Below are 20,481 nucleotides of genomic sequence, written 5' to 3' on the forward strand. Positions count from 1 at the left end.
TCCACACTAAAAGTGAGTCCTCAGGTGATTGAAGAGTCCAGTGCGTGACCTACAGCCTGTGTCACAGGTGGGGCAGATGATGGGGTGCCCGGGTCGCCAAACGTTCCTTCCATTGTTAACGCTTGGCTTAAACTGACCCCTGGTGATGACACACGAGGCGTTCAGCTCCTTCCCAGATGCTTTCCCTCCACTTAGGGTGGTCTTGGGCCAGGGGTTCCCAGATGTCGATAGGGATATTGCACTTTTTCAAGGAGGCTTTGAGGGTGTCCTTGAAGCTTTTCCTCTGCCCTCCTGGGGCTCACTCGCTGTGTCAAAGCTCCGAGCAGAGAGCTTGTTTTGGGAGTCGTGTGTCAGACATGTGGACAATGTGGCCCACACAGCAGAGCTGATCGAACCTGGTCAATGCTTCAATGTTGGGAATGTTGGCTTGAGTGCGAACACTGACACTGATGCATCTATCCTGCCAATGGATTTGCGGGAGCTTGCAGAGGCAGCACTGGTGGTACTTCTCCAGGGTTTTGAGGTGCCTACTGTACAGTCAATATCTCTGAGCCATATAGGAAGGTGGGTATCATTATTGCTCTGTAGACCATGACTTGGTGTCGGGTTTGAAGTCCTGGTCTTCAAACATTCTCTTCCTCAGGCGACTGAAGCCTATGCCAGCACACTGAAGGCAGCAACGTCTGCCCTTGTTGAGGCCTCGTCATGGATTTTGATAACTGGGTGGGCGGGCTGGTAGAGGGTCTTTGTCTTACGGATGTTTAGTGTAAGGCCCATGCTCTCGTATGCCTCGATGAGGGTGCTGACGATGGCTTGGAGCTCGGCCTCCGAGTGTGCGCAGGTGCAAGCATCGTCTGCACACTGTAGTTCAATGACAGAGGATGGGATGACCTTGGATCTGGCCTCCAGGTGGCAGAGGCTGAACAGGTTCCTGTTTGTTCTGTAGTTTAGCTCCACTCCAGCCGGGAGCTTGCTGTGGGTGAGATAGAGCATTGCGGCAAGGGAAATCGAGAAGAGTGTCGGTGCGATGACACAGCCGTGCTTGACCCTTGTCTGAACATGAATTGGGTCTGCGGTGTATCCACTGGTCAGAATCACTTCTTACATGTCATCGTGGTGACAAACTTTTGGGGGCAGCCGAAACGGAGGAGGATGCTCCATAATCCATTGCAGTTGACAGTATTGAAGGCTTTTGTAAGGTCAAAGGCAGCCATGTACAAGTTGCTGTTCCCTGCATTTCTCTTGCAGTTGCCGCGTGGTGAAGATTATGTCCATTGTGCCCCTTAGTGGCCGGAATCTGCATTGCAACTCTGGGAGGAGCTCTTCAGCTACAGGGACAAGGCGATTGAAGAGGATTCTTGCGATGACTTTCCCTGTGGCTGACAGCAGGGATATTCCTCTATAGTTACCGCAGTCAGACTTGTCACCTTTCTCGAAGATGGTCACGGTTATGGCATCTCTGAGATCTCCTGACATGCTCTCCTCCTTCCAGATAAGGGAGATGAGGCCATGTATTCACACCAATAGTGCTTCAGTGGGGATTCCATCAATTCCTGATGCCTTGTTGCTCTTTAGCTTTTTTTTACCTCGTGCTGGATTGGGATTGTGCTGAGATGGCTGCGGGCAGCGATGGAGTTGATGACACTCACGCTGAAGGCAGAATCTCTGTTAAGATGATTTTCAAAATGCTCCTTCCTGTGGGCGCTGACTGCCTCCCTGTCCTTGATGAGCACCTCTCCGTTCTTGGCCAGCAGTGGAGTGGGGCCTTGGCTGATTAGGCCATAGGTGGTCTTGACTGCGCTAAAGAAGCCTCGCTCGCACATCACGGCTGTTGGCTAACTGTTGGATCTCCAGCGCTTTCTCCACCCGCCATCTGTCCTTTAAGTCGCAGGGTTTTTTGCTGGACCTCAGCCTTCAGCCGCCTGTAGAGCTGTTTACTTGCTCTCGAGTTGGGTTGCTGTTTCAGGTTCAGGAATGCCTTGCGCTTGCAGTTTATCAGCTCCTGGATCACCTGGTTGTTCTCATCGAACTAGTCTTGGTGTTTCCAGGTCGAGCGACCAAGCATCTCTTCGCACTCCTGCTGATTATGGAGGCCCTGAGGGCAGACCAGGCACTGTGGACACTTTGTCTCTGGGTAAGCGGGAGTCACCAGGCTGGCAGTGAGGCGCTGGCTGAATAGGGGTCTTCTTATCAGGGTCCTTGAATGCCTCAGTGTTGATTTTCCTGCAGCATTGTTTCTGTTGTTGTCGCTGCTTTGGGGCTACATGTCATAGTGTGGGTGATACACACGTCCTTGTGGTCCGTCGCTCAGAAAAGGACGTAGTTGAGGACGTGCCAGTGCTTGGAGCGAGGGTGTTGCTATGAAGGTTTGTACTTATCTCCCTGAGGGAACAAGGTGTTGGTTATGACAAGGCCGTGTTTAGGCATTTTGTCAGGAGCAGGGCACGATTGGTGTTGGATTTCCCTACCCCCTCTCCGCCAATTACATCTCCCCAGAGGTCTGTGTCCTTCCCAACTTTGGTGCTGAAGTCGCCAAGGAGGATCAGCTTATCACCTGCTAGACCTGGAATTCTTTGAGGCTGGAATAAAATTCCTCTTTGGACTGGCCTGTAGCATCCAGTGTTGGGGCGTATGTGCTGAGGACTGTAGCGCATTGGTTCTGAGCTTAGGGTGAGCTGAAGGATCATGAGGTGCTCGTTTATCCCGCAAGTGGTATCTTTGAGACAGTCAACTAGTTTGTTTTTAATGGTGAAGCCAACCCCGTGGAGGTGGCGATCTTCTACTGGTTTAACTTTCCAGAAGAAGATGTAACTGCCACCTTGTTCCTTGAGCTGGCCTTCCCCTGCCCGCCGGGTCTCACTTTGGGCGGTGACGTTAATTTCGAAATGTCTGAGCTCCCGGGCAATGATAGCAGTACACCGTTCCGGTCTGTCACTGTTGGGTTGTCCATGAGGGTCCTTACGTTCCAGGTCCTGAACTTCATTTTAAAGTGGGTAGAACAGTGATGAGGGAACATCATATTCACATGAGGCAGAGGTCCCAGGGAGCCGACAGTGGGAACGCAGCTGGAGACCAGGACCATGCTGCGTCTGTGGCAGATGCTGGATGTCTAGTGGGATGAGCGGGGAGAACTGGCGGAGATCCATGAGGGTTTGCGTGCTATGGTCACTGTCATAGAGAAGTTCCTGCAGAGCATGAATCCTGCATTGACCCTGAACACCGTGTGCATAGCCTCCTCCATTGAGGGAGTGATGGTTCTCATGGAGAGGCAGCTTCAGGAGCAGACACAGGGATCCCTGGGGTTGCACTCGGACCTGCAAGCCCTCACACAGGCACTGACCTCAAATGGTCACTGTCAGTGTGAGAGGTGGATGAGGCACCCAGTCTCTCTGCTGGGTGCACGTCCGTCAATGGTGTGCAGGGAGGTGCAAACGCACCTCACGCTGGCAGACAAGCAGCCTGTGGCCTCCATGGGCTTCTCTCAGGGCGCTCTGGACAAGGGCAGCAGCTCTCACCCCTCTGCCAGTGACCACTGCATCTGATGATGCTGCGATGACTGAGAAGTGCCCAGCTATGGGGCTGGATGCACCCTCCTAGGTGACTCCGGCGGCCAGAGGACAACTGCCAAGGTTTTCAGGGCCACCAGGGCAGAGTCAGCAGGCTGCCTCCAACACCAATGTCAACGACAGCTAGGGAGCACCAAGATGCAGCACCCACAGACGTAAGCTGAAGGCACCTTGAACACAGCAGGGGCGTGTCACAAGTGACATTTTTCCTGTTAATTGTTTTGACTCTTGTTTAGGGATGGACACTTTGTTCATGTTAAGTAACCATAAACATTTATTTGACTTAAATGGGCTGAGTTGGCCTGATGGTTATGAATAGGTGCCAGATGCAGCACAGGCTTGTATAAATATGGCATTGTGTGGTGCTGGCGTAATGTTTGGGTTCTCATTTACTGTTTGTTAGAGCCATTGGCTTTATGAGGCATCAGTGCCTTGGATGCCTAGCAGAAGATTTGCTGCTTCAAAGCATTCCTGTCCACTGCCTCGAGGTCTTCACCATGCGCCTCCCCAGGCTCTTCCTCTGAGCCATCAATTGAGTCATCCGCCCTGGCCTGTGGAGCTGCCTCGCTTTCCTCGGCCTCCAGTGGGTCTCCCCTTGCTAAAGCCAGGTTGTGCAAGGGGTAGCATGTGGCGACTATGAGGGAGAGACGCTCTGGAGGATGCTGCAATGCTCCCCCTGACTGGTTCAGGCATCTGAAGCACATCTTTAGCAGCTCGATGGTCCTCTCCACCACCAGCCTTGTGGAGGCATGACTGCTGTATCGCTCCTCGGCCTCAGTTCTTGGATGACGGAGTGGGATCATCAGCCACTTATAGCCCTTGTCACCCAGGAGCCATCTATCCACTCGTGCAGGAGCTACTAACAGCCTTGGTACCTGTGAGTGCCACAAGATGTAAGCATCGTGTGAGCTCCCAGGGTAATGGGCACAAACTTGGAGAATCTGTGTCCTGTGGTCACAGACAATCTGAACATTCATTGAGTGAAACCCCTTCCTGTTTACGAAAGCTCCCGGCTCACCTGCTGGTGCCTTGATGGCCACGTGAGTGTAATCTATTACACCCTGGACACGTGGGAACCCAGCCATCACAGCGAAGCCTTGTGTTCTCTCTGTCTGGCTTGCCTCATCTGTCTGGAAATGGATGAAAGTCCAGAAGTGTCTAAAGACAGCATCATCAGTCACGAGCTTGACATAACTGTATGCAGCTGGTTGAGAAATGCCCCATAGATCCCCCACTGAGCAGTGAAAAGCACTAGAGGCATAGAAGTTGAGGGTCACTGTGACCTTCAAAGCCACCAGCATGGGGTGTCCGCCCACGCAATTGGAGGCGATTTCTGGACCTGTCACGTGACATATCGCTGTCACTGTGTCCCTGGAGAGGTGAAGCCTCCTGAGGCACTGGATCTCGGACATCTGGAGGTAGCTGAAGCGCTGCCTGAACACTAGACACTGGGTAGTGGCGTCTTCGGCGTGCCCTCCTGCCTTGACCTCCCTGCTGGCCCTGCACCAACTGAGCTCGCGCCTCTCCTCTTAAAGGCCTGTCCCTGGGACGCTGCCTGCACCCACCTGGCCTCCTCTCCCTCCTGCCCCTCTCTTCCTCTCCAGAGGAGGCTCAACCGGCAGAATACACTATCCCCATTAGTGTATGCAGAGGAGCAGTGCCTTGAAAATGAAGGAGCTCTGTGCTGCATTATTCAGAAGAACCTTCCAGGGAAGATGAGGACCTGAGATGCTGAAAGGCAGGCTTGACAATCAAACGAGTTGCTGAGAAGCTCTGGGACAACTCTGTACTCGCACAGCAAAGGACTGACAATGACAGAGAAAGTGCTGGCTGCTCAGTGGGCCTTTTATCCCGCCCATGGATAAGGAAATGATAAAAACATGAATTCTGCCCATCCGTATTGGCTGTGCGATGAACTAAAAAAAAAAAAATCGCACGTGCAACGTAAAATCACAGTCTTTTTAAATGACTTTAATTGGCCCTTTAATTGTCGGCAGGCGCTCTCCAGCTCCCACCCGCGCCCGCTGACCTGAATATTCCACGTGTGTGCGATGACATCAGGACACACGCCCGACGTCTTTTTGCGCAATTTTACGTGCTTTCGGGTCAGGGGCGCCCAAATTTGGAACACAAGATTCAGGCCTATATCTTATTAATAGAAAAGAGTGAACAATAAATCACAGAATCATGGAATGGTTACAGCACAGAAGGAGGCCATTTGGTCCAGGAGCCTGTACTAATTCTTTGCAAGAGCAATTTTGCTGATCCCTGCACTTTCTCTGTATCCCCAGTGAACTTGTTCCATTCATGTGTTTAGATATTCCCTTTTCACGGCCACAAGTGAATCTGCCTCCACCACACTCTCCGGCAATGCATTCCGGATCCTAGCCGTTTGCTGCGTAATTTTTTTTTTCTTATATTGCCTTTGGTTACATAAGAACAAAAGAAGTAGGATCAGGCCCCTTGAGCCTGCTCTGCCATTCAGTAAGATCCTGCCTGATCTGATTGTGGCCTTAACTCCAGGTTCCTGTCTGCCTCTCATAATCCTTGACTCCTGCCTAACTCAGTCTTGAATATATTCGATAACCCTGCCTCCATTGGAATTCTTTTCCACAGAAAGCAAAGGCTAACAACCCTCTGAGAGAAGAGAATCCACCTCATCACTGTCCTAAATGGGAGACCCCTTATTTTGAAACTGTGACCCCTTGTTCTAGACTCCCCCACAAGAGGGAACATCCCCTCAGCAACCACCCTGTCAAGCCCCTGCCCTCAGAATCATGTTTCAATAAGGTTCTTTTACCAATCATTTTAAGATTGCTGTTTTTTTCCACATTAGCTGGTGACATTCGCAGTTTGTAATGGGTAGACGACAGAGATACATGAATGGAGAATGAAAAGAAATGGCTTACATCTTTCACAGAAAGTTCCGGTCCATCCTGCTGCACAGGTGCATGCGCCACTCACATGGTCACAAGCTGCTCCGTTGTCACACTGACATGTGAATTTACACCTTGAACCATAGCTTCCACCAGGGCACTCTGTACATAAGAGAGATGAAAAGCCAGTGTCAGGATCTATTCCATTGCTGCACAGACCACCTCACCTCGCCGTGGGCTCTCTCCAGAAACATCTCGCAAGAAGGCCAATTGAACTCATGTCACTGCGTCTGATATTTTAGTCCTTCTGACGGAAGCAAAGGAGATTGTGATCAACCTACTGCATCAGAAGTCAGCTAGTGTTTAAAAGTTGTGCTCAGTGTGATCAGTGGCTATTGTCACCTCGCACCGATAATTTCAACAAGTCCGCATTACATTTGAGCATCAGGACTGTATCGCGAAACACATGAAGAAGTGTGAGCTGACGCATTCAGTGCAACTTCACAACAGAGTGGGTGAATTGGAGGAGGAAACGTTTGAAGTAGCTGACCAGGTCTTTCATCTAATCACAACAGAAAATCTCAGAACCCACAATTCATTTCATTATCAGCACTAACCACTACTGTGATTTGAAATATCTGAAAAATGATCATTTCTGAACATTGAAATATTAATAATACAGAGCAAAACTAATTCTAATAAATTATTTCCTTTATTCTTCATGGGTTGTGGGCATCACTGGCAAGGCCAGCATTTGTTGCCCATCCCTAATTACCTTTGAACTGACCTTGCTAGGTCATTTCAGAGTCAACCACATTGCTGTGGGTCTGGAGTCACATGTGGGCCAGACAAGGTAGGGATTCCAGATTTCCTTCCCTAAAGGACATTAATGAACCAGAAGGGTTTTTATGAAAAAAAAATTGATGATAGTTTCATTGTTACTGTTACTGAGACTAGCTTCATATTCCAGATTTATTAACTGAATAATCCCATCACACCAGCTGCTGTGGTAGGATTTGAACCCACATCACCAGAGCATTAACCTGGGTTGCTTCATGACTAGTCCACTGACATCATCACTATGCCACCATCTCCCCAGTATCACCTATCTGCTCTCCTTACCTGTGCTAATCCTCACTGGGAAAGCTGGATTGGAGATTCAATGCCTGTAAGCACCACACAAGTGTCAATGACTTTAAGAAACCTTCCACTGCTGCCTTTATGCTTAACTCCTTTAAGAGGATGTTTTGCCCCTATTTACATTCTCTCCAACCACATGCAGGAAGACAAACAAATTTTTACATTTCTTGGAATGTCAGCATTGCTGGCAAGGCCAGCATTTATTACCCATCCCTAAATGCCCTTGAGAAGGTGGTGGTGAGCTGTCTTCTTGAGTCACTACAAACTGAGTGGGGTAGATACATCCAGCTGCTAAGGAAGGAGTTTGGAGGAGCATAAAACCAACCATCACATGGTTGATGAGAGGAAGCTGGGTTTGGCTCATTCTTTGATTTATTCTCCCCTCTCCTGGGAAAACAACTGGTTTTAATCATTGTACTATCTTCCCAAAACCTCAGCAGGAATCAGGATGGTTATAGATGCTTTGGATCACTGTCCAGTAACTCTTCCTGAAAGTGTCCCTGTGCAGATGTCAGCTGAGTAAAGATCAGCCTCTGTGTGATATCCTTGGCTATTAACCAAAGAAGTCATCAACTCACATATGAAGAATGGGCAGGGTATAGCTGGGGTCAGTGGCAGGGTCGAGGTACTAATGAAGAAAGGACAAGGTAAGGCTCAGGGGCAAGGGGAGCTGGGGTTGGAGGAAGTATCTATGGCTTTGGAACTGTCCCCCAACAAGGAGGTACATAAGAGGGGAGGGGTAGGAAAGGAGTAAAACTGAGAACAGTGAAAGGATCTTCTGAACACATGGGCAGCATTAGCACCATCTTTGTTTCTACTCTACATTGTTCAAAGATCTCAGCATACCGTGACATTACAATGCTGGAAAAAAGGGATCTGAAATTGAATTATTAATATTAGTAATTCAATACGCTGCATCAATTTTGTAATCACGTTGTTTTTAAACATATTAGAACTTCCTGATTACTTTATTCCTTTCCCACCTATTACAATTCTCTGGGTCCGTACCCTTCTCTGATCTGTAGCTTCATAGACACAGTAGAGACTGTGAAGTCCACACAAAGATCTGAACCTTACTCTGTTCACAATGATCCCCTGTGTATCCTGCCTCACACAGACAGTGGCCAGTCACAGGATCACAGCTCCCATCAGCACTGTTGCAGTCACAGACATTCTTGCAGCCTATGCCCCATCGGCCCACGTCACAAACTGCAGAGGAAAATAGACAAGTGTGTTAAATCTATCATGAAAGGCTGACATGCACGAGACAGGACCTGACAGCTGCTACACTGATGGTGAGGAGCTCACAGTGCAGACGGAATTGGATTATATCATTCAAACCAGGTGGAGGACATCATGGCCTGGAAGAGTTAAACCTTATCTATCAATGTGATCCGTCTGAAGACTCTAAAGCTGTCTTCATTTTGTTGTGTGGGCATCACTGTTTCTTCCTGCAATCTCCAGTTAGTATTATCTGTTTTCATGGTTTTGATAGGAATATCATGTATTCAGACACTGTTCCACCCAAGAGGAACGGGCATAGACTTGGAATTACAGTCAACTCCGGTCATTCGTGGGGGTTCCGTTCCTGAGAAATCTCGTGAAGGGTAAAATTGCAAACAGTGAACTTGCGTATGCAGAGAGAAGGCACCTGTGCACGCTTTCTACATGGGAAAGGTCAGAGTTTAACATTTTAACTGGCGGATATGTGAAGTTTTGGGGCTGCGAACCATGATTTGGTGTACATACACATTTGCGTGGGTAAACAAATTTGCGATGGTGGGGCTCACGAATGACTGGAGCTGACAGTACACTCAATGTTCGCAGGATTGGGCTGCTCATCGTGCTTTTAGCTCTAAGATACGGGTTTTAATCCAGATTCAATTGATATAACAAGTTAATACTCTCTGAAAGATGCCAGGGTCCCATATGAAATCACTTGGGGCTTTATTATCTTAGTTTCTAGTGAACATGGACCCACAGTGAAAGTAAACTTACACACGGTTCATTATTGAAAATGGCAGTCGCACTTGGCAAGGCAGTAAAAATGACTGATGTCTGAAGGTGTAAAATCCAGGATGGAATGCTCTTCTGAGGTCTTACACCATTTTGCTCTGGATCCAATTACAAGATACCTGACCTGAAAGTGCCCAATCCTAAAACTAGGTGTTCCACTGTCAACAACACTCTCCCTGATGAGCAAGAAAAATGAAATGTCATCCAAAACAATTTGCATGCAGAATGTTTGAGAAAGGTAGAAATTTTTAAGGTCTCAAATGACCAGAAAAATAAATGACAATCACTTCCATCGTAATGCCATGTTCTCCAGCTATTGAATGCAGTCACTGCAAGTGTCAGTAAGTGCAATGCATCAATATTCAAAAAATAGGCTCCACCTGGCCTACAATTAGAACAAACTGGAGAGAGCGATGCATGGATATCTCAGTGTCACCTCCCAGCACCGGAATAGAAAGCTCCTTTCAGATTTCAACTTGTGATGAAAATGTCGAGTTATCGAAAATATTGATTAAAAAAACAACGTACATTCATACCAGAACACCAATGGCATATTATTGAGAGTGAGTATTGGAAATACAGCTGAACAAATGAACCAGGTAATGCCACAAGGATGCACTAATTCAGCTTGAGTGGTTAACGGAAAGCACATAATGATAGAGGTTGACTGACCAGCCCAATTCAAAACTGAACTAGTGGCTGTTAAAAGCAACACTGACAATACAGGAGAATTCTTGGTATAATAATTGTCATGTCATCCACAGGAGGATATAACAGGAATAACAGGTAGTATAATAATAGATGCCCTAGAGTGACTTTAAGGTTATAATCCTATGCATAGATGTGTAAAATATTGCATATAGGAAGGAACATAGGCAATATGAATATTATTGAAATAGCTAAGGATAAAATTGATTGCGACCTTGGCGTCTTAGTAAACTCAATACTCTACATGTCCAACCAATGCAGAGAAACAAGTAACATTGCCAATAAAATGCTGAATTAGATCAAAGTAAATGATAGGGTTACTGAGACCACAGTGAATAGTATTAAAAATGATCATACCACCAGGTAAATATCAGTATTTGGATCAAAGGACAATCGGATAAATCTGTGAAGTTAGAATGTCGCAACCAAAGTTGACTGGCAGGAAACCGGACCTTTATCCATTGTTAGAATATTGTTCTTAGTCCTCTCGCATCTTGCTTTTCCCCCACCAAATTAGTTACCTCCAGTGTTACCTGCCCTGAACTACGCGCACACACAGGTGCACAGACACAACAGATCTATCCTGTGTTAATACAGACAACTGGGACAAGGCCGTCTGAAACTTTCTGTAGGTTAATTGCAACTGAGAACAGGGTTCAAGTTCATGCTGCCTCATTAAACAGCGAAGGCTCTTCCAGAGTTGTCCACCTCAAAATCTCAGCGACATACAAATTCCACAACAACACCCATAGTCATCACACCAACAATGAGTCAAAACACTTAAGAGGATTTTACTTTTTCATAAAGTACAAACTTAAAAATAATCTATTCATATTATGTGAATTTATATTACAGAAGGTTGTTTATATTATTTATATTATTTTCTATTCTTTACATAGAATGGACATCAGTGATATCTGACTTACTAACATAAAATCCTAACTATAAATTTCACTGTGTATCATTAACTCTTCCAAGTCTTGAACTCGTACAAGTGAAATGCAACTTCAGCTGGGATACAACATGGACAGAGGGGCCCATTCTGTGCATCCCACCAAACGTTCCTCTCCATCGGCTTCAATGGGTGTACAAAATGCCAATGGTCAACTGCTGCACATTTTGCCCCCTTGCCAAATTTGCATTTCATCTCCATGAATGCACATATGAAGATAAGAATTGTATGCATATTTTATGGTAACTGCTCGAATGCAGAACAGGTGAGACTTATAGTTCTTAAGTATTGTAACTTACGTGCTTTGCAGTCATGCCCCATCCAGCCAGGGCCACAGACACAGTCTCCAGTTACAGCGTTACACTGTGTATCATTTTCACAGCGGCAGGAATATTGACAAGATGGCCCATAATAACCCAGGGGGCAAGCTGGGAACATAACAAGGGAAGGAGAAAGAACAGATTAAAATCCAGATCACTGAATGGTGGCGGCTTTGTGAGGGATTGTTGACTGTGGCACATTCAGACATTTCCTGTTACTGTAGGTTATCTGCTGGTTACTAGGTTTGCTACACAAAACCAGTATGGAAGAACTGGTAATCTAGTAGACTCAAAGTTGCAATTCTTTTACTTTTTTCTCCAATGTCCCAAAGTGCTTTATGACCAATATAATCACTCTTGTAACATAGCAAACATGGCCACCAATTTGCATACTGCAAGGTCCCACAAACAGCAATGAAATAAATGACCAGATTATTTCTTTTGGTGACGCCGATTAAGGAATAAGTATTGGCCAAGACAATGGGCAAACTTCTCTGTTCTTCTTCAAATAGCACCCAGGAGCTTTTTATGCCCACCTAAGAGGGCCCTCAGTTTAACATCTCACCCAAAAGACAGCACCTCCAACACTCCCTCAGGACTAGACAATCAGCCTAAATTATGCACTCAAGTCTCCAGACTTGAACTCACAACCTTCTGACTCAGAGGCAAGAACAATACCACTGAGCCAAGGAAGCCATATAAACAGCTCCTTGGATGACATGCACTGTAAAGTTGGATAACAAAAAGGGGAAAAAAACCAACATTTATATAGGGCTTTTCATGGCCACTGGATATGTCAAAGTGCTCTATAGCCAAAGAAGCATCATTGAAGTGTAATTGCTGTAGCAATGCAGGGACTGTACTATAATAAACCATAAAGACCATCAGGTTGATTCTGGCTTGTGCTGATTTAACCCAGCAGGGCCAACAGTGGGGCGCTATAATTGGCCTCAACTTCCTTGAGCCAGATAGGATGTTAATAAAGTCAACTAATGCTCCCCGGCCTTATTGCTATTCATTGTTTTATGCTGGAAAGGACATGTGTGTGGATGAGTGAGGACAGAACCAGCATTAGCTCAATTGTGATGCCTTCCATGATGGAATAATAAGTTAAACCTCACTGCCTAGGCTCACATCAGGCACCTAAAGGCCACTGGACTACAAGGGACATTGATTCAGGAATGAAGAGGCAGATAACTGATATAGCAGGACTGGGGAAGGAGCTGCTTAACTCAAAAGTCAACCTAGGAAAATAGAATTTCTGAAAGGGAAGAACAGGATCAAAGGAACAAGAACAATGTGTCTTTAAATATTACAACAATTATTAATAAAAGCTGATCATGCCAACAGTGCCAAATCAGACCACCTCATCTGAACAATACGGACATACTTCAGTGTGTTTAAAAACGGATACCTACCGTCCTGACAAAGTGCTCCGGTGAATCCTGCAGGACAGTCACATATCCCCAGCTCCTTGTTACAAACACCTCCATTTTCACAATCACCGCAGGAGAACTGGCAGTTTATGCCCCAGCGACCAGCCGGGCAATCTGTTTGAAGAAAGTGTGAAATCAGGAGTTTTACACATACTGCTTTAGGCATTCACATTGCACATTGTGTAGATACACATTATATTAATAAACAGTTGATGCTCCTAACGCTCTTGCACTTTATACAATCACGCCAGTTGCCAGGCACTGTGTATTAGCCGCATATTATAGAAGTTGTCCGACTTTCATTTCAATTGATTGCAGGGCCATGAGTTGAAAGCTTTACTCTACCTTAGATGAGCTTTATATTTTTATTGAATGAATGTGTAATTTGTTGGGTGAATATTTGTCATGCTTTCCACATACTTTATCTGGACACACTTTGGATGTGCTTTACACAATGTGCTTCATATACACTGTTTTCTTAATTAGCTGCTTCCTAGTTATTCCAAGCTTCACACTGATGCTGCAGTAAGAATTAGACTGAAGTGCAGCCGTGGTAAATTTTCACACTGTTTTATTTCAATACAGGAAATAAAAGCAGCCCTCCCAGACCAAAGGGAGACTCCATTTCATCCAATATGTCAAGGATTACTGTTCAAGTGACCCATGGATTCACTGAAAGAAAATACTTACATTTGTATAGCACCTCATCCTGAGGGGATGCAAAGCCACTTCGCAACTGATGGCTTATTTTTGAAGTGCAGAGAGTATTACATAGGGAAATACAACTGCAAACTTGCAGTCTGCAAAGGCACAATAAAATCAAACAAACAAATGACCAGAGAATCTGTTTTTGCTGATGGTGGTTGGGGCAGGAGTGTTGAGAGCTGCTCACACCTTACCTGGTTGACCCAACATGTAATACTCATGTGATTTCAGAATCTGAGTTGATGCATCAGAATTATCAGTGCCAGAGTGGCCACCTAAGGGAATCAGGGAGCAAGATTTGTTCCCTCCACATTGGCCCAGGGTTTTGTCTGATTTCTCACCTGTCCCAGGAGATCATATCATTTCAGGTAGAGTGGAGAATGTATATATCGTGATGCAGAAAGCATTGCATTTGTGTGGGACAGGCTCGGTAAATGTAGGGTCTTTTCCTGGCTGCCACTATTTGGATGTTTAACTACCTAGGTCTTAATCAGGCAAAGTTTTATTTGCTCTCGAAACAGTGTCATTTGTGAGGTTAACAGCCCAACCTTGCTGAACATGCTGATCTGAGGCTGTACAAAATGCTGGCCCTGTCTTTTTATCTGTTGGTATCCCAGTCTCATTGAATCATAGAAAACAGGAGCAGGAGTAGGTCATTCGGCCCTTCGAGCTTGCACTGCCATTCAATATGATCATGGCTGATTCTCTATCTCAATGCTGTACTCCTGCACTCTCCTCATGCCCCTTGATGCCTGTAGAGTCCAGAAATCTATCTATTTCCTACTTAAATATATTAAGTGACTTGGCTTCCACACCTTCTGTGGTAGAGAATTCCATAGATTCTGAGTGAAGAGGTTTCTCCTCATCTCAGTCTTAAATGGTCTACCCTGTATCCTGAGACTGTGGCCCCCTGTTATAGATGCCCTCAGCCAGAGGAAATATCATCTCTGCATCCATTCTGACCATCCCTGTTAGAATTTTATATGTTTCAGTGAGATCTCCTCTCATTCTTCTAAACTCCAGTGAATACAGGCATAGTCGACCCAATCTCTCCTCATACGACAATCTTGCCATCTCAGGAATCAGTCTGGTGAACCTTTGCTGCACACCCTCTATGGCAAGTATATTCTTTCTCAGGTAAGGAGACCAAAACTGCACATAATAATCCAGGTGTGGTCTCACCAAGTCCCTGTACAGCTGCAGTAAGACATACTTGCTCCTGTACTCATGCCCTCTTGCAATGAAGGCTAACATACCATTTGCCTTCTTATCTGCTTGCTGCAGCTGCATGCCTGCTTTCAGAGACTGGCGTACAAGCACACCCAGGTCCCTTTGTACATCAACATTTCCCAAACTATCACCATTTAAATAATACTCTGCCATTCTGTTTTCTCTACCAAAGTGGATAACTTCACACTTATCCACGTTATACTGCATCTGCCATGTTTTTGCCCACTCACTCAACCTGTCTAAATCACCTTGAAGCCTCTTAACACCGTCCTCATCGCTCACATTCCCACCAAGCTGTCACTCTAGCGAAATTCCAGGCGAGATGGTGAAAATGGATGCGTTTTTAACTGATAACATCAGTCTTCAGGGTATTCCACTATCTGCCACTATGGAAATTCCAGGTGACCGTACTTACTTCAATGCAGATTTTATCATGTTCTCAGCCACATTCATATAAGACTTACATTTCAGATTTAACACATCGCTACTTATTGACATCTCAGATGATTTTATGCAACTTTTTATAGTAACAAAGATGTAAATCATACTGATAACTTTGGAGCTGCCTTACCTATTTCACACGACAATCCCATTTTGCCAGCAGGGCAGATACACTGGCCAGTCCGTGAGTCGCAAGATGCCCCTCCACAGTCACAGTTCTGTCTGCAGTTAACCCCAAATCTCCTGGAGTTACAAGCTTTTAATAACAAGAGGAGTTAGCAAGAGTGTGGATTGCAGGAGTAACAAATACAATCACGTTCAAAATAATCTGAGTAGCAAAAACTTTCCCAGTTCATCTCCTGTGAAGTGGAGATGAGTAAAAGAAGAGCTGTGTGTGTGCGTCTAAAATAGTGTGAAATATCATCTCTACACAAGGTAGAAATGTTTATGGTTAAAAGTTAAGCGCCGCTATTATTGCTCCTATGCCGCCTTCCCCTGTTAAAATACACCTCTTTCACCAAGCTCTGGGTCATCTTACCTAATGTCTCCTTATGTGGCTCAGCGTCATACGTTGTTTTGTAATGCTTCTGTGTAGCACCTTGGGACGCTTCATTACATTAAAGGCACTACATAAATATAAGTTTTTGCTGTTTTTGTTCAGTATTTCTTTACTGTTTGTATCACTGTCTCCTTTCTCACTGCCTTTCTAAAACCCATGCCTGATAGCTGTCTTAGTCATACTGCATTCTGACCCTCTGATTCAAACACTTACTCAAGTGACATTGCTCTCCGTGGAACCCTGGTGGGCACTGGTGTTTACACTCGCCAGTCTTGTGATCACATGGCACACCAATGGGACAGTCACAATGGAATTTACAGCCAACACCATAGGAGCCAACTTTGCATTCTGTAGGAAACAGAAATAATAGCTATTTTAAGGAAAATGGAAAATTGTTTTCTCACATTTAATCTTTTCAGCTGAATAGTTAGAGTTCCAGCACAGAATATTTGGAGCACGTGCACAGCAAAGATTATACTTTCTATTTATTTATAATAAATAGTTTTTTTTTGTTCCTTTGGGCGCTACCTTGACACTAGGGATATACTTGCCCCCTATATCAGAACACAAGCTCAGGCCTCAGTAAACCAAAGCAAAGTGTCATTGAGCTGCCTCAAAAATACCACTTCTCCAACTTGAAATAGCACTTCATGGTATCCATCAATTTTCTTGGGACAACAGTTTTGGTAATAAGGAAAAATGAACATTAATATCTACCTCGAGTTAATAAAATGACAAATCAGGCCATAAAGCAAGATAGTTCGTACTAAACAAAATGATGCTTGTTTGATGCAAATGTTATCATGCTAGCAAAATGAACGGGATTTATTAAATGCATCCTTTCCATGCCATGCACTATCCCTATGTCAGATGGTATGCAAGCAACCTGCTTCCTTGTCTCTGTTGGGAGATGAATGAAAGCTATGCTGGAGAGGAGGGGAGTGGCAACTCGCAGGTACAGTGCAATATACTACCGCTGAAAGTACGAATCCTCAATACTTTGTTTCGTGTGATAGTTGCTCAGCAACATACGCATGTACCTTTTGCGCATCGGAGGCCGTGGAAACCTGGTTTACAAATACATGTGCCATTTTTGGGGTCACAGCCCGCTGCATGTGCTTGTACACACTGACATTCTTTGGAACATCCAGGTCCGAATGCCCACTTAGGACAAGCTGGAAAAGAGTAGAGATGTGTATTATTTCTTAAACCTAGAATCGATTTTGTGGAAAAAATAAATTGATGATTAAACCCGAGGAGACAGGTATCCTGTCCACCCACCCATTGGTATGTCCTTTATAACATTCTCGACTCAGGGAGAAAGCAGGAAGGGTGAGATGAGGTATTAAATAAGGACACAACTGTAGCATTAGAACAATGGGACAAAGTCACTTTCTGGCAAAGCCTCTCGAATTGAATAGAAAAAGAATGAAGATTCTGCAACAATACTGGAGACAGATCACAGACAATCAAAACAGTGACCAAACAAAGAGAGAGAGAGGGAGATCTGGAGACATTTCAAAAGGTTTGCAGAAGTAAGCAGGCTGTAATCATAGATAATTTAAATTATATACGGGAAACCTGGGATGATGAAGACAAATGGGATTCAGAGATACAGCCAGGGCTGTTTTCTTCTAAGGGTGTATTTTTTTTTGATAAAGTGGGTTTAAACATTGTATCGGCTGCCACCGCACTGGAACAGGAAGTTGGTGCTGCTGATATCATTGTCGTATGCCCATTGTTGCTGCCTCCTGCTCGCTTGCTGCTCCCCCACTCTCTGCCCCACCTGCTGTTTCACTCCCTGCTCACCTCACTGTCCTGCTCGGGGGCAAGTAAGGTGGCCAGGGCTCAAGGGTTGGGAGTGTGGCGGCGAGAGGGTCGACAAGAGGAGCAGTGGGTGGGGGATGAATGGGGTGGCGAGCGAGGTGGCAAGTGAGGGAGCAAAGGGTTGGGAATGGGACAGCAATCAGCAGGCAGCCAAAATAGTGTTCTTTGATGCAGGCAGATACCTGCAGCGTCACTGGCAGTGGTATCACAGGCACTGCGACTGTATGTGCAGTGAGTGCGCCCCCTGAAGTTGCAATGGCAGCAAATGTAACCAGAGTTAAATTAGTGAGATCATTGAGCATTGCGCTAAGAGCTCATTAATATCGGACTGAGCCAGTCTGTTGGCATTTCCCAAGGTTGGCTATAACTTTTTAGTCATGTTGACATTCAGGGAATATTAATCATAATGCTAGTAGCTTTACAAAAAGTACAAACACTGGAATGCATGGGCCACACTTAAGAGCAATAGCCACATGGCAGAGGCAGAAAATTGAGTCTTTGATGAACCCCCATTGGAGAGTCAATGAAGTGGAGGTCATAGCTGTGTGTGGATATGAGGACTGTTGCCCCATTTTGACAATCTAAGGCATTGACATCATGAAAGGTCAATGCAACAAATGTGGCAGTAGTGATGGTCAGGCTCACCACTGGATAACCTGGACACCGCTCGACGACAAGATTTTCATCTACTAACTGTAAAAGTCTCACACATAGAATAAAGCCAAAACACAGAGTTTCCCATAATAAAAACAAAAATTGCTGGAAAAACCCAGCAGGTCTGGCAGCATCTGTGGAGAGAGAAACAGAGTTAACATTTCAAGTCCGTATGACTCATCTTCAGAGCTAAGGAGAAGTAGAAATGTGATGGATTTTATACTGATTAAGAGGGGGTGCAGTAAGATAGAAGATCAGGGATAGGTGGGAGCTAAGGAGAGACTGACAAAGATGACAAAGACAAAAGTAAGTGTTAATGGTAGTGGTAAAGACTAAAGGAGGTGCTGTTAGTGGCATAAAGGTAAATATAGAATGTATTAATAGCAGAACAAGGGTCAGTGCTCTGTGAAAGCACAACACAGAAACCAGTGATGATGGCCCTGTGGGAATGAGCAGGGTGGACAGTTGGCGAAAAAGGATTAAAAAATAAATAAAAATAAATCAATAAATAAATCATGAAAACTAAAAGTAAAATTATAAAAATGAAAAAGAAATTGGATTAAAAAGGGGTAAAAATGGGGGGGGAATTTATGGTCTGAAGTTATTGAACTCAGTGTTAAATCCAGAAGGCTGTGAAGTGTCTAATCGGAAGAAGAGGTGCGGTAAAGTGCCTAATTGAGTTCAATAACTTCAGACCACGAACTTTCTCTTCCATCTTTACTCCCTGTTTTTTAATCCATTTTTTTTGTTTTTTTAAAGTTACTTTTTTTTCCCCATTTGTTCATTTATTTTTCTCCTTTTCAACCAACGCCCCCTGCCCCCCACCATCCTCACAGGGCCATCTGTCACTGGATTCTATGTTGTGATTTCATAGAGCACTGACCCTTGTTCTGCTATTAACACATTCTGCTTACTTTTATGCCACTATCAGTACCTTCTTTAGTCTTTAACACTACCATTAATGCTCCTTTTGTCTTGTGTCCATAACATCTTTGTCAATCTCTCCTTAGCTCCCACCCATCCTTGACCTTCTATTTTGTTGCACTTCCTCTTAAACAGTACAAAATCTATCACATTTCTACTTCTCTTTAGCTTGAAACATTAAATCTTTCTCTCCACGGCTGCTGCCAGAGCTGCTGAGTTTTTCCAGCATCTTTTGTTTTTATTTCAGATTTCCAGCATCTGCAATATTTTGCTTTTATCAGAGTTTCCCATAACTAGATGCAAAATGACAACCTGTCAAAGTAGACGTGACAGACGTGCAGAATGGAAAAACATTGTATTAATAAAGAGGAGAGTGTACAGAGCACAGAGGAGATGGGCTTTAGTCTGCATCTGCCTGTGTCCCATTTGACCTAAAGATGCTCAGCGTCAACAATTCCTTGCAATACAAAAAAAGCACAAAATGGGATCTAATTCCAAGCAATGACTATTCATAACTAATGAGCATTTTACCGATTGAGCCAACCCACACTTACATAAATGGCAGAAGCGTCCATATAATCCAGGATCGCACAAACAAGCCCCATAGAATCGGTGACAGTAGCCATTGCTGGCACAATTACATCGCTTATTACAGCCTTTCCCAAAGAATCCTTTTGGACAGCCTACCAATAGGAAGAAGCATGAGTTTAACAAACATATAAAATCAGCAATGCTAGATTGTCAGCAAACTTGGAGCCAATAAGTTGGGAGAAAGGACTTGTCCGATTTAGATTGGCAAGTTGGATTTGCTACTCCGAGCTGAGATTATTTTTTTTCTAGTAGCAACCAGTTTGACTGCTAATGCTATTTTCATCCATCGAATGGGCAACTGCTGCAATTAGTGGGAAAATAAGAAAATCAGAATGGATGATTTCAGGAACTTAGGCTCTTTCGACTTGGAAGGTGGGGAGTTTCAAGGGTGTATAAGACAGTGTATGGGTAGGAAAAGTAACTGCAATAGTTAAACCATGACAGTGGGACAAGGGTACAATTCAAACAGGAAAGAGACTAATTTAGGACTGATTAAGTGGAATGGATTTCAGGATTGGCTGTTAAAGACACAACAT

General features: G+C 44.8%; 1 protein-coding gene across 1 annotated transcript in view; it reads right to left on the reverse strand.

Annotated features, from left to right (window-relative positions):
* The window catches only part of megf6 (multiple EGF like domains 6), a 360,806-nt gene that overhangs the window by 63,771 nt on the left and 276,554 nt on the right, over window positions 1-20,481 (reverse strand). The window contains exons 16-23 of the mRNA XM_041204754.1: window positions 19,909-20,037; window positions 16,990-17,124; window positions 16,163-16,297; window positions 15,521-15,646; window positions 12,997-13,128; window positions 11,558-11,686; window positions 8,660-8,791; window positions 6,476-6,604 (exon numbers count right to left, since the gene is read on the reverse strand). Of these exons, the coding sequence (XP_041060688.1) occupies window positions 6,476-6,604; window positions 8,660-8,791; window positions 11,558-11,686; window positions 12,997-13,128; window positions 15,521-15,646; window positions 16,163-16,297; window positions 16,990-17,124; window positions 19,909-20,037 (1,047 nt within the window). The remainder of the gene's footprint in view (window positions 1-6,475; window positions 6,605-8,659; window positions 8,792-11,557; window positions 11,687-12,996; window positions 13,129-15,520; window positions 15,647-16,162; window positions 16,298-16,989; window positions 17,125-19,908; window positions 20,038-20,481) is intronic.

The sequence above is a fragment of the Carcharodon carcharias genome, chromosome 2 (assembly GCF_017639515.1).
Source record: "Carcharodon carcharias isolate sCarCar2 chromosome 2, sCarCar2.pri, whole genome shotgun sequence".
Classification (NCBI taxonomy): Eukaryota; Metazoa; Chordata; class Chondrichthyes; order Lamniformes; family Lamnidae; genus Carcharodon; species Carcharodon carcharias.